General features: G+C 36.9%; 1 protein-coding gene across 1 annotated transcript in view; it reads right to left on the reverse strand.

Moving 5' to 3' along the window:
* Positions 1 to 15,732, reverse strand: part of LOC149302324 (CUB and sushi domain-containing protein 1-like) — a 589,437-nt gene that overhangs the window by 494,584 nt on the left and 79,121 nt on the right. The window contains exon 3 of the mRNA XM_089482423.1: positions 3,429 to 3,541. Coding sequence (XP_089338549.1) covers positions 3,429 to 3,541 — 113 coding nt within the window. The remainder of the gene's footprint in view (positions 1 to 3,428; positions 3,542 to 15,732) is intronic.

A 15,732-nucleotide genomic window follows, 5' to 3' on the forward strand; every position in this document is an offset into this window, starting at 1 on the left:
TATATAAATAGTGCTGCCAAAATAAACCGGCCTGCCGTAACTCTACAATAGCAGGCGAAACAGCCTTAGATAGTACTAAGCTCCCCACAGCACCCTGCCTTTGGGAAACATGCTTAGGTAGGTGGTACGTGTCAAAGTAACATCCACATCAATGGGAGGACCCAAGGTTTCCCAGCAGAAGATTGCCCGAACCATCACACTGCCTCTGCTGGCTTGCCTTCTTTGCCTGTTGCCATGTGTTCTCCAGGTGAGCAATGCACACACCCAGCCATCCACGTTATGTAAAAGAAAACGTGATTCATCAGACCAGTCTACCTTCTTCCATTGCTCCATGGTACAGTTCTTATGCCCATGTCACATGCCCATTGTAGGTGCTTTCAGCAGTGGATTGGGTTCAGAATGGCATCCCTGACTGGTCTGCGGCAACTCCATACGCAACAACCTGCGATGCACTGTGTTTTCTGACACCTTTCTATCAGAACCAGCATTAACTTTCTCAGCCATTTTAGCTACAGTAGCTCATCTGTTGGATTTGACCACGTTGGCCAACCTTCATCCCCACGTGCATTAATGAGCCTTGGCCACCCATGACCCTGTCGCTGGTTCACCACTTTTTCTTCCTTGGACCGCTTTTGATAGGTACCGACCACTGCAGACCGGGAACACCCCACAAGAGCTACAGTTTTGGAGATGCTCTGACCCATTCATCGAGTTGTTCAGGTCCTTAGGCTTGCCCATCTTTCCTTCTTCTAACACAGCAACTTTGAGGACGAAGTGTTCAGTTGCTTCCCAATATATCTTACTCACTGACAGGTGCCATGATAACAACTTTGTCAGTGTTATTCACTTCATCTGTCAAGGGTCATAATAACTAAATAACTAAAGTGTGCCATAACAAGTACTGTTATTTTCACTAACAAAAGCAAAATGTGTTATAAAAAAGTCCTATAACACACAAAAATCATGAATGCTATATAATTAAGTATTATTCTACCAATAAAATAATTAGGCCTTTAATGTTAGATATTTTATACTATTATTTGCAATTGACTTATTAGTTCAGTTGTATACTTTTATATATCATTTAATGGTACAAAAATGACAACAAAAATTATAAATAAAAAATTTAAATACTTGACCTGTTAATTCATATTTTGTATTAAATTTCTAAATTTAAAAGAAGATGAACACGCTCACCCAGAGGCGTATCTAGGGTATGGCAGCTATGGCTCGTGCCATAGGCGCCATTTGAAAGGGGGCACCAGTGAGCGGCTTTTAAACGCTGTCTATTGGTTTTTTTTTGATGCGGAGGACAGAGAGGGGCGCCTAGCAACGGCTCGGCGTCCCTCATTCTCCTCCACAAGCCCTCTACCTCCGTCACGGTGCCGGCATTTCATGCTGAGTGCCGTAATATGACGTTATATTTCAGCGCTCAGCAGTGAAGCAGCGGGCACCAGCGAGCGGCTTTTAAACACTGTCTTTTTTTTTTTTGATGCAGAGGAGAGAGAGGGACGCCTAGCAACGGCTCGGCGCCCCTCGTTCTCCCCCGCATCAAAAAAAAAAAAAAAAAGACAGCGTTTAAAAGCCGCTCGCTGGCCCCCGCTGCTTCACTGCTGAGCGCTGAAATATAACGTCATATTACGGCACTCAGCATGAAATGACGCTCAGCAGTGAAGCAGCGGGCACCGCAACAGTGCAGGAAGACAGAAGACTCCCGTCGCTGGACCTCAAGGTGAGAGAACTACAAAGGGGGAGAGGAAGAGGGTAGTAGGGAAAGGGGAGGGAAAGGGGTTAGAAAGTGACAAGGGAGGGAGAGGGGGTAGTAAAGACTGTGAATTAATGCGTGGAAGTTTGGACAGGGGCGCCATTTCAGTGCTTGCCATAGGTGCTATTTTCACTAGATACACCTCTGCGCTCACCTACAACATATTGATCAATGACAAAGAGCCAACAGACTATTTACTCCCAACTAAAATGATACTATATTCAGCATGTAAATTTTCCATACATAACAAGCATAATTTCTTTGAAAGCCCACAATGAACTCCTTGAGGCTTTTCATGAAGGACCCTATGTTGTCAAATACCTTGTGTTAATTTGTATGTAGAATTGATTTACTGACCTGCAAGATTTTTGTTAACCAAATTAATTTTGTGACCTAAATTTGGCATGTTTTCAGGTGGCTTAATTAAATCATTTTGCTGAAAACATATTTTTTCTTATTTAAGATCACATCATATTTGTAAACTCCCACAAAACTAACATAATTTGCAAAAATATTAAGAAAACGTCTACTATTTTTTATTCACCTAGAGAATTTGATAGGTTCATTAAGAATACATTACTTTGTTTTAGAGACAAATATGTACATGGAGATTATTTTGTATGAGTTATGGTTATTTAATAGCTGTACACATTACTAAAACATCACTCTGTCTTGTACAACTTTCCCCTTAAGATGCCTTGTAGTAAAAAAACATATTTTACAATATATATTTAGCAATATATATTTTAAACAATATATTTGGACATGCAAAATAAACTGAAGGGATGCAGTTTCATTAGTTTAGGTATTTCGCAAACTCTTAGTCAACCTGAGCTTTTATAGCCATATAATTACCGGTACATATCTAACTGAATACTTTCTCAGTAGATATATGAAGAAGGAAGCAATTGAACATACATTGATGAGTCTTAATAAAAAACATTGAGCTGTAAACAACTACAAACATCCTCATAAATGATGTTTAATCAAATCAGGCTTTATTTAGAATAAGGGTTCATTATGTTGCTTATGTGCTTATTATGCTCATATGCCAGAATATCAGCATTTTACACATTGTAATGCAAACTATACAAGTATAACATAGAAACACCAAAACAAAACATACAGTGTCTTCTACTACTAGGGCCAAAACTTCCATGGGGTAAGAGCGACGGCTGCCTCAAGTGGCTTGAGGTTATAGGGACACTTGAGCCACCTGGCATCCTGCACCTCATTTCGCTTCCGGAAGCAGATGTGATGTCAGTGCAGAGCAGGACCATCCGCCTAGCACAGGTGCCAAGAGCCGTATTTATAGCTTTGCGTAATACCAATGTTTCCATGAGAATAGTCATAACCTTAAGGTATTTTAATATATATATGATACACCATAGGTAAGGAACCATTAGAGTTATTATCTCTGACCTACAATTGATGACCCCATGATTTCTGAAGTTTACAAACAGTCACATGGTTGGTCATATTTACCTCCTTACTTATAATATTATAATTATATTTCCATGATGTATCTTATACCTGTTACATTGATTATACTACTAATTATGATGTTTGTCTTCTTCTGTAATACGCATCACTTATTTGGTATCAAGAAAACTAGCTGTTAAAAGTCCATTGACAAAAAAAGATTGGATAAAATGTAACTCACCTTCGTAAACAGCTTTAAAACCTTGAGCACTTACAGCAAAATCTGTTGTAAACCAGAGTGCAAGAATGGACCCTGTGCTTACTATTGGTGATGGTAGTTGAAATCCAGATAATCTATAGAACGGAACAAGAAATATATGCAATGTTAATACTTGATAAAGAGCATACAACACATTTATAATTCCTAGATGTTAGCAATTACAATTTCAGGAGATCATTGCAACCTGGGGATAATTCACATACACTCACAAAAAGAATGGAGGACAGGAAACTGTCTTGGTTTTCAAATGCTATAAATTCAGTCTCGATTAATTCCATGATGACCAGAAGTAGGACATGCAACTCATAGGACATTTGTGCCATATAAGATGTAGCAAGGTTCCTGACAAAATCAATCGGCTTGATCTATCAAGGTACCCTGGGGACAAGAGGTGGCTTTAGGATTTTAGGGAAGCAAAAATAATTATTGCATCCTAATTAATATTAACTACATAAATATTAACTGTTCTTATTCTAAAAGAACTAAAAGATCAATAAACTCATTAAGCAGCTACTTTGTATTCTCCTCTCTACCTGGATTTTCCATCTGTGAGTGGGCCTTCAAATATTTTAATTAATATACTTAGACTAAAATGGTAATATCTACGTTTTTCTCAATTTAACGTATAAAGCTTACATGCTGACTCAAACAAATTTTCTCTATGCTCAGACAACTGTAAAAAGCAATTGAAGTTGAAAAGTGAATATTCTTTTAAGATACCTTTACATTTTTAGATTACAAATTCTCCATAATGTATTTAAATTTGGGGAAATGTAGTAGTATTTCAACTATCGTATGAATAGGTATCGTATGAATAGGACAACCTTAAAGGGGAACAGATTACATTAGATTTATTTAAACAACCCCAGCTGATTCTGTAGCACTGTTACAAACTTCCACGGTTTTATTTTTAATTCCTGTATGTGGTATACTAATTTACCATATTAATTATATTTAAAATATATATATATATATATATATATATATTTGTCTGTGTACTTGCTTACTACTTGCCCTATCCTGGACCTTGTGCACCTGGGTAGCTCTTTTTGTTCAGAGAACTTGACTTATATGACCCTATGTCATATGTGTGTTTTGTAATTTGACTAGGTAAGTCAAAATTGACTAGGTAAGCCTAGTTTTTCAAAGCAGTAGCCCGTTTGTGCAATATATTTTTCATTGATCATTTTTAACATGGGAAAACAATATAATTTTCTCTCTCAGGAATGTATCATGTATCATTTATCCATATATGACAAATATATTCCACTGCGTGGTCAATTTTGCCTCAGTAAGCAGTTAATTTTCACCAGCAAGTTCTATGCTTAACTGGCTTTATAACTCTAACCCAGTACCGCACATGCTTCAGGCGCTGAGTACTGGAATATAAGGGTGGCAGAAGGCAATATTTGGGTCTAGCATTTCCTAATTCCCTAAAACTATGTTTCTATGTGCAGCCTGTATTTAATTTCCAAGGATATTAGTGTTAGTCTTATCTGGTGATATTTGTCTCCGTTATTTATCTCCAAGCAACTTTTGTTGTTGTGAGATTTGCATGGCAAATACAGAAGAAAACAAATTCATTATTTTATTTATTTATGTCCTCCGTTTGCTAAATTACACCATGTATTTGACTTAGACTGGAAAACGTATTTCACAATATAGGTTTTTCGAGTTTGTAGCTGCCTGAAGACAATTAGGTAAAAAAAAATGTAAATAATTGTTTGGCAGCAACACTCAACTGGCTAACTAGAACTGTGAAAAGTCATTAGGAATTGTGTTAGTTCTCCCTCCTGTGCAGCAGAATCAATGTATTTTAGTCACTTAATGTTACCTATTATGCTCTAATGTGCAAGGAATTAATAAACAGAATGTTGACTAAAAAGTTCTAACAAGGAGATGAAAAATGATGTTAATTATATAACATATTTCTTCACTATTGGTACAATGGAAGCTGTATACTACATTTTAATAGGAAACTGAATATTTTAAACTTAGCACAATTATTAATATAAGTTTTTAGTAATGGTATCATCATTATTATTTGGCTTTTTCATTTTGTCAACAGACATTTGATGGAGAGTAAGCTCATTATAGCAGCAAAGTCACACGTGTAGGACAAAAGTCCAATTCACAAATTCACTAAAGCCAACTCACATTACCACTTGTACAGTGCCTTTAACTAATATTGGCCCCCTTTATAAATATAAGCAAAGAAGGCTGTGGAAAATTGTCTTTGACCCTAACCTTTTTGATTGTTTCTTCCAAAAGTACACAAAATACTCTCATGCTCTCATGGATATCACACAATTGCAAACACAACACTGATTTGGCCCCCAAAAATAAAAGCTGTGGGGTACAATTATTGACACTCCTATGAATTCATATGAGGAAAATATATTTGAAGTATAATCCCATTGATATTTTACATTCATAGTAAACCTTTGTGACTAGGAACAGGAAATTGTTTCACATAACTTCTTGTTTCACATGGGTATAAATATTAGGTTACAAATAGATCAAATTCCCTTAGTCATTCATCATGATGGATAAAACCAAGGATTATTGGTATGATCACAACTGAAGAAATGCAGAAGTTAGTTGCGTCTTGTGGTCAGAAAGTCTCCTAAACTACAATTCAACGTCACCTACATCACCACAAGTTGTTTGGAAAGGTTTCAAGCCAAAGAAAAAAATTAATTGCTCCCAAACAGCCTGTCTGTGCCATCTTTGCCCCTGATCAGCCTACTTGTGCCATATTTTCCCCAATAGCCATCCTGTGGTTTTTTGCCACCAAAAAGCTTATCAGTGACCCCAAACAGACTGCCCACACCACTTATTTGTGTCTCCTTCCCTCTGTATTACCTAAACCTAATTGCTTTAAAGGGGTGGAGAAGTGGTTAACCCCCAAAGGTTAAGAGGGTACTGGGGACCCCTGTTTTTGTAAGAAAATATTTATTTAAATATATTTTAAACTTAATACAGGTAAGGGGGGAAGTGAATTTTTTATTTAACTTTGAAAATTTTAAACAGAGTTTCACAGGCACTCGCATGATATTGATGTCTTAGCAATAGACCCAAAAAGGATATTCTTTAGGATTTACAAATACATCTTCTTTGAAGATGTAATTAATGTATTTAGATACATTATTTAGTTGAGTGATGATTTCCCTAATGCAAATTCATAACTTTATACTTATCTATGCTGAATATGAATATCTGAAATTGCTAAATAAGAAGCAAATGCAATGACGTGCAAAATCTTATGTCAAACTTATTACATGAATACAAGGATACAGTAAACTGTGTATTATCATTGGGTTCAAACATGGATATATCCCTATATACTATAACTATATGGTAATATGAACCTTGGTGAAAAGGTCTTTATTTTTGAAATGTAACTATAAAATTTATAGTTTAAATGTTTTTTTAGTCATGCATTTCCTATCTTAAACCACCAGTGCAATGTGCTTGAAGTTCTCTTGTACCTCAAATTAGTTATGCTAAAACACCTGGCAGTTTAAAGGATTATTTTGCTTTCTGTTTGTGTCAAGCTTGTTGAATTGAATTCCCAAATACTTGGTGGTTAATGTCAAATGCATATTTTAGATCCTGAATTATCTTATTTGGTCAATTCAATAATGCATCTACCATTGATAATAACATATATTTATTACTAACAGGGCAGTGTTAAAAGTATTTTAATAAGTGATAATATGATATGACTCTAGACTATGACCAGTAACATGTACTGTAACTGTACAACATATGTATTAACCCCTTCAGTACCGGGACGTACCTGGTACTTCCTGGTTAACAGTCACCGGTAGACCGGGACGTACCAGGTACGTCTCCTCCAAAAAACGCCCCCACATCACCACAATCGCGGTGATCGTGGGGGCGCTGCTGCTGCTGTCTGCACAGGACTCCTGGGCAGACAGCACAGCCTGTCTAAGCCCGCCCCCAAGCCCACGATCACTCCCACGGAGTGATTTTGTAGGCAGAAACAGCGATTGCAGAAAAATCTGCAATCGCTGTTTCAGCTGCCACAGGCAGCTTCAGGGAAGGGGGGGGTATTGAATGGGTCCCCACACAAGTGTGGGGACCTGATCCAACACCCCCCTGCTGCCTGATTGCTCCATGAGAGCGTCAGTGCAGCGTTAACCCCTTCAATGCCGCAATCGCGGCATTGAAGGGGTTAATTCCCGTTTTTTAGGGGGTTCTGCTGCTGGTGGTCTGCCTGGAAGCCCAGGCAGACCAGCAACAGCAAAAACGAGCCCCCAGAAGTCCTCTGATCAGTCCTGTAGGACTGATCAGAGAGACTCCTCCCCTACAATCTCCAGTCTATTGGAGATTGTGTCCCAGCTGCCAGAGGCAGCTTCAGGGACAGGGAGACAGGGTTCTTTGGTCTCCACATGAGTGTGGAGACCAGACCCCCCCACCCCCACCCTTCCTCGGTTAACCCCTACCCCCCTCTTCCTCAATTAACCTCTTCAATGCTGCGATTGTGTATGACCCCCATCGCAGCATTGCAGGGGTTAATATTAGTCCCCACAAGCTTGTGGGGACTAAATATCAATCAATGCTGTGCTTCAATGGAGCATCAGCATTGAAAGAGTTAAAAAAATAATGTAAAAAATAATAATAATAATAATTAAAAAAATAAATAATAAAAAAAAAATTAAAAAAAATTAATAAAATAATAATAATAATAAAAAAAAAAAATAACAGCACTGACCTGAAAGTCCAGGGTGCTTCCAGGTCAAATGCTGGGCTGATCAGATCGCCCCTGGCCAATAGGAGTGATCGGATCATTATGGCAGCCCACTGATGACCCTGCTCTACAAAGAGAGAGGGGTCATCTAGGGTAATTATGAAAAAACACAAATTATTAATAAAATGAAAAAATCATAATTATTACCTGATCACTTGTCGGTGACATTTTAAGTCGCTGATTATTGATCGGTCTCCCTGATTGATGTCAGCGGCCTAAACCTGTCACTTACAAGTAATCTGATGAAAAAAAATATTTAAAAAAATGTAAATGCACATGTTCCAGTTTTGCCCTCATAGCTTCCTCAAAAAATACATGAACCATGCATGTGAGGCCTTGTTGGAACCGGGGGGTGTTGGTGAACAAAATGTGGTGCTTTCTTCCACTGTTGCACATATGCTGTGCAAGAAATACATTTTAACATTGAAATGTATTTGTTAAAAACGCAATAAAATAAATTTTCCGTGAACTTTGGCAGACATCAGTGAAGAAAAGGCTAGCTGAAAACTGTCAAAACTACCCTAGTTGAACACCTTGACTTGTCTACTGTTCATAAATATATACTTTTATGGGGTAATTTACAGCAGGGGGCTTCCAAAATGTCCCAAATGGGATATGGGCCCAGGAAACCAATTTCTGAAAATTCCAAATGTGAAAACGAAAATGCGCATGTTCCAGTTTTGCCCTCATAGCTTCCTCAAAAAGTGCATGAACCATGCATGTGAGGCCTTGTTGGAACCGGGGGATGTTGGTGAACACAATTTGGTTTTGTTCTGCAGTTGCACATATTCTATACAAAATATAATATAAAATCTAAAGCAACATTGCAACATATGCAAAAAAAAACAAAAAAATATAAAAATACCTCAAAATTTGGCAGCAATTGGCGATAAAATCCCTGTTTGAAAAGTGTCAAAATGACCCTAGTTGTACACCTTGACTTATCTACTGTTCATAAACATAATTTTGGGGGGGTAATCAGTATCTGTGACAACTATTGCAGTTATTAGACTGCCATGCCAAATTTGAAAAAAATTACATTTCAAAAACGTGATGCATGCCTTGCAATATTTGCCCTATACTGGTCAAAATAGATAAAAATCCTGGCCATGTTGGGTGGTTTCCAAATCAGGACAAGTTAATGAATATATTTGGGATAATTTTTTCCCATTGGTTTAATGTGTGTACAATTTGTATGTATACAAAACTGTAAAAAAAATGCGTTTTTTCATTTTTTCCCCACTTTTTCCAGTTTTTTTCAAACAAAACAATGTACTACCCAGCTTACTATGGTTTCAAATGAAAGCCCTACTTGTGCTGAAAAAAACAATATATGATTTGTGTGGGTGCACCAATTGATAAGAGAGAAATTACAGTTGAAGAAAGACATGGCAAAAACACAAAAACGGCTCCGGTCCTTTAGCAACACCTTAGTATCAAAATCCCGGTCCTGAAGGGGTTAAATAGACATTTTATATTATTTTAAATAAAAAATATATTTGTTACAAATTTGCTAATTTTCTTGAAACATTATTTCTGATTTTAACATTGTTAAATAACTACCAATCTATGACATAGGTATTAAATAATATTATACACATCAACAGTAGTAGGTAGCATACAAGCATAGCACGCTGAAGTACCCTAAAATGTTCTTAAATACGCATCATCCCTTTTAGTTTTCACACTGGCAAATAACTAATAAATATTCTAATAATATGTGAAGTCTACTTAAACCATAGATTCAGTATAGCCACAAAGACAAGCTACTAAAAACACCAAAAGTTTTAAAATACTAACATTATACAAAATGCTTTCATTAGAATAATTTTGTAGAATAAAAAAAAATCCAGTATTATTTGAGCATTAATTATTGGTTTTATTTGAGAGAAAAGGAGACAATGGTGCATTTAACCAATTAGTTTAATGTTGACTGGATGAATTAAACAATCAAATTAACCTTAATCTTATAATGTGCATGAGTGCATGTAAATCAGCATATAGTTTAAATACTGTGCTGTAGATTATGACATGATAACTAGACATGTCTAACTATATAGGTTCAGATAGGTGAATTTGTAATACGTTATACTTTACTTTTTTATGTAATGCAATGCCTATCCTAAATCCTGCTTTATACATTATTTTTTACTAGACAATTAAAAGGTTTAATCACTTAGTCTGTGCTAACTCTTTGCCAACTCTTTATCTGCATCCCTTTATCCCCCACTGCTCTCTGTTAGATTATTCCAAATCTTTTCCCTTTGTATCTCTTCACCGTCATGGCTACCCCAGTACCTCAGCAATAAACCTTTATATGTAAAACCTGCCTGTATTTGCTCTGTTAATCTTGTGTACACCTCTGCTACTTCTGGTCCCCCACATATTTCTCTCTGTTCCCAACACAGTCAACCACTAAACTCAACCAATATGTGCAACCTTAACAATCTCATTCCTATCATCTCAAACCATAAATTCCCTCCCATCTTCAACAGTGCCCTGTGGAATGCCCGCTCTTTAAGCAACAAACTCACTAGTATACATGACCTTTTTCTCTCCCATTCTTTTAAACTTCTTACACTAACTGAAACCTGGATACCCTCCTATGATTCTACCGCCTCTGCCATGCTCTCCTTCGGAGGATTACACTTGAGCCACACTATTAGGCCTGATTGCAGAAAGGGTGGTGTAGGCATCCGTCTCTCACCTCATTGCACCTTCAAGCATATGGCAAACCTTATTGCCAAACCTTACTTACATGGTATTTGCCAAAAAAAAGCTACTTACGCCATTAACTGTTAAAGAGGCTGGACTTATTTAATTTAGGCTATTCCTAATAATGAGTTTTGAGGACAGAAAAGCTGGTCACTTATATTTCACACAGAGGATCGATATAACATACAGGGGAGTACCAAGAGTATTTGGCACCTGGGGTGCATCCTGTATGTGGCAACCCTCTACTTTAACCCCTTAACGACCAGTGTGTGCACATAAGCATGGCATTAAACAAGCTTAGAAAGTGATCTAAGATCATTTTTTACACTTAAACAGTGTTGCTGTAATGCCTTGATATATTAAGCCAAACATTGACCTGGTAAGCCACTGAAGCAGCTTGCCTGTGCCACCTCTGCCCCTGAAACAGACAGGCTCCTTGTGCTGCCCCTGAACCAGGCAGCCTGCCTGTGCCACCTCTGCCCCTGAAACAGCCTGTCTGTGCCACCTCTGCCTCTGAAACAGCCTGCCTCTGCCACCTCTACCCCAGAAAAGCCTGTATGTGCCACCTCTGCCCCAGAAAAGCCTGTCTATGCCATCTTTGCTCCTCAAAAAGCCTGTCTGTGCCATCTTTGTCCCTGAAACAGCCTGCCTCTTTCCCTTATGTAGCCTACCTGTGCCATCTCTGCCTCCTTAACAGTTTGCCTGTCCCATTCTTGCCCCTAAGCACTTATACACATTTATTCATTCATTCACCCATTTACTCTCCCACACCCCTTACCACACCAGCAGCTTTCACTGGTCATAGGGGGCGGCCGAGCAGCACTGGGGCCTTGCAGATGTCTATGTGGCCCGACAGCCTCAGCTTTTTCCGCCCAGGGAAAGCAGACAAAACTAAACAAAATGGGATGCTAGGGACATCCACAAAATCACTAGAATAAAGTCAAGCTCAAACTTGGGGGCACCAAGCATATAGGAAATAGATATGGGGAAAAAACTAACAAATGTTTATAAAAAAAAAATAGTTAACTACAAAGAAAAATACGAAAAACCCAACACCATACTTTCACACTTGCATGGAATGCAAAACTCTATTAAAAGACTAAAATGTCTTAAATATTTAATTACAGAATTCACACCTTTACGTAATGTGAATTACAATCCTTGTCTGACCAAAGCCAGAGCAATTTTTATAATAAGGTACAAAATTGATTTTCTGACTAAACAAATGACAAAACATGAGCTGCAATGTTCTGCCTCTTTGATGACAGATGTAAATTTCTAATTCCTGGCATTTCAACAAGACGATTTGCCAGCCTTATCAAGTGGGAATTGTGAATTTTCACTTTAGGGAAATTTGGCACGTAGAAAGCATTATTCCTCCTGTAAAATCAATGGCTTATAGATGGCAATATTGGTCTTTTTAAAACTAACATTATTATGCAACATCTTTGTGTAGAAATGAAATATATGCCTTATACAACAGAAAGTGAAATGATTCAGATGTGACAATTAACTTTTCTGTCATGCATTCAAAAGAATCATTATCTGTCAAAATATTAGTTAGAATAAGAACCATTTGCAAAAAAAATCTTCTAAAAGCAATGAAATATAGCTCCAGTAGTATCCCTGAATAAATGTTCAATGGTATGCATCTTATTAGAATTAGCTGCACTGAAGGTGATGTTTAAACAGCATTGTGACTCTTGATTTCCATGGCAATGGACTTTGTATCCTAAGAAGCCTTATATATAGAAACATGGTATGACATGCATCAATGAAAATAACTTTTCATTATCTCCAGGCTGCCAGAACACGGTTTGCAACTGGACTCTTGTTTTGTTCAGAGATCATATTCTGACTTCCTGTCATCAGTCAGCTTTGTTGGCAAACTAAAGTAGCTCTGGACACCCATTTTCATCTACTGAGTCGGGCAGTGTATCTGTTTGCCAGTCATGAGTTGCATTTTTTTAATAAAATGGTTACCCTAGCAGAAGCTAAGAGTCTATCAAACCAACAGTGTTCTGACATGGACATTAGTTTATTGAAACACAAAGGTACTGTAGACTTTGTAAGAATTCACGAAAACAAGAGGACCCCCATGAAACAACTAAAAATGAAGCAAAGAGCTCAATTTTTTTATTTTAATTTTGTTGGTTCTTTCACTCACTTAGGCATGAGAGATAGTGAATGAGAGTGTAAGAGAATGTGAAAAAGAGGGTGAGAGTGTGGGAGAGAGAATTAAAGAGTATGAGGATGAGCGACAACTAATTTTGTTTCTGAATATAAAATACCCTCTGATTTTAATCCTAATCAAAAGGGCAGGAAACAAAATTTGTTGTTTGAAATGGAATGGAAAAATAAATCCAACATGTTTTTGGTCCATTTGCACAAGTTCAGTACTGACTAAATAATTTGTATAAGGTAATGCTCCGTCTAACATTTTGTAAGGGGCTCTGGTTATACTAAAGAGTTTAGATCAACTCTTTGACTGTTGGATAAGGTGGTTTCTGAATATTGTTTGATTGTTGTTTTTATAAATTTTTCTATTTGGTTTGCTATTTGTGGGGGAAATAATGGGAAAATTAAATGTGTAGATAGTATTATCAATATATATGAATATTAGCAGATTTTGCCTAATTAATGCATTTGTACAAATCTCTCAAATGAGGAAGGACTTCCATTGAAACGAAAGATAAGCTTCCAAGTATTCCTTACAAATTTGTTAATTTGTTTGTCTGTTTTGTGGCTGGCTTCCCCTTCACTGTGCTTATTGTCGTATCACCAGTTAATATTATTGGAGTTATAAAATCTAACATGCAGTAATTAACTGTTGGAGGAGTTCCGAGGAAATCTGGGCAAGGTTGCAAGTGGTTAAGAAAAGGAGAAAGTCAGCCAAAAAAACAAACGTACCTAAAGTTTCACATAGATTCTCTTAGTTCCTTGTTACATTTCTGGCGTGCATATTTATGTGATTTTACAGCATATGTCCTGACAAACAGGATAGTATGAGTGCTCCTTTTACTAAGGATAATAACTACTTATCTATGAAGAGTGGGGGAATGCAACCCTTGAATCTGACATGTCTTCAGTTACTGTAGGAACTATATATATAATGAAGATCAATGATCACTACTGTTACTGAGCACAGGATTTTGTGGAAGGATCTGGGTGGCGTTTTCCCAGAAGTGTAGTCTTTTTAAAAGCAGGGGGAGAAGAGGTATATTGTTGTCTGTTCCCAGCATGCATTAATACCCTACCAAATAAAAAAAAAGATGCAGCTTGGGCAAATAATACTGTAGCATACTCCTTGCAAGAGTATTGTCCTTGACAGACTGAAAGACCATTTGCTTGTTAGCTCCTGTTAAAAGAGACCAGGACAAACTCTAAATCTACTTACTATACTAGCAATATCATATTACATAATATTTTGGAAGCACTTTCAGTGGGAAGTGACATGTTCATATTGTAGCATCCCCAAGCAGCTACATTGCTAAAACAAATTGTGTTATGATTGTTCTTGAATTTGTTATCTCTGTTACCTGTTTTCAATATACATAGCCAGAAATCATATTACTGAAGAAGCATTGTGTTGTGTATTGTTTGTCAGCACTGTATATATGCACTTTTGTGTCCTAGTACACTATAGTCTAGTAGTCTGAAGTTTTACTAGGCGAAAGCCCCAGTTATATGGACTGTGGCCCCAATTATACAGCATCCAAGATCTCCTTTAAGGCCCAAGAAAAAAGTATTACAAAAAGGTTCAAGGAAAGGATCCAGCCATTATGTAAATGCTACTATGATAAATACCATGGTGGTCCTATAGGGAACTGCACATAAAATACATGCAAAAAATATAGTAGTCCAGCAACCCACATGGCAATTCACCTTTGTCAAGTTACCAGCCTTACCAGTAGAAAGGCAAGGCATTGGAGCTCGAGGCAAGGAAAAAAACAGATTTAACTAAAAAATAATTATGATAGCTGACTTGGTAAATATGTAATTAACGAAGGGATAGCAAAGGATCTCTATGATCTTAAATTGTCCCTTGTTTACACTGCCAATCTCTTGTAAAGTGGAGGGCATTTTACACATATTTTTATGAAACAGAAACACTGTTCTAAATTTTAGGACTTTGTAAATGTTTCTTCCAAGTTGTAAGAAATATATCTGTCGCAAACCTTGTAAATATAATATTTGTCACCTTAGCTTCAGCATAACTATGAACGCAGCAAATTAGTCTCATAATGCATAAGATACAATATGAAGATTTTCATAATCAATATTCCCATATATACAACAAAGATACAATTTTCTCGTATTCACTAATGAATTTGGCTAGATTTATAGCCATATCATTTAATGACAATTTACTTGTTGTGAATGCATGACCCTGTCTTTTACTATGTACAAGGAATTCAGTTTACTTTGTAAATAGCATGGAAATTAGTCTAGTTGATGACTGTAATTCTTTTTTTCTGAATGCAGCCTTTACTTTAGGAACACTTTTCTATTTTCCATTTGGAAATTCTTAGATCTTAACCTAATTGTTCTTGTTAGTCCAAGGACTGAGGTTGCAGTTAATTTATGTGACACATTTTTAATACTTATTACAATACGTGATACAGTTATTTCTGGAACAAATGGTTCTTGCCATATATAGATGTTCAGAGTCATATAATTAGCGATTTCTTTATTAATCAAACTCATTTAGTGCCATTGCAGATCAAATAAAATGTAGTAGAATAAAAAAATAAGCTTATGAAGAAATACATA

Source organism: Sceloporus occidentalis, unplaced genomic scaffold (genome assembly GCF_023333645.1).
Source record: "Sceloporus occidentalis isolate IW3139 unplaced genomic scaffold, rSceOcc1.0.p SCAF_19, whole genome shotgun sequence".
Classification (NCBI taxonomy): Eukaryota; Metazoa; Chordata; class Lepidosauria; order Squamata; family Phrynosomatidae; genus Sceloporus; species Sceloporus occidentalis.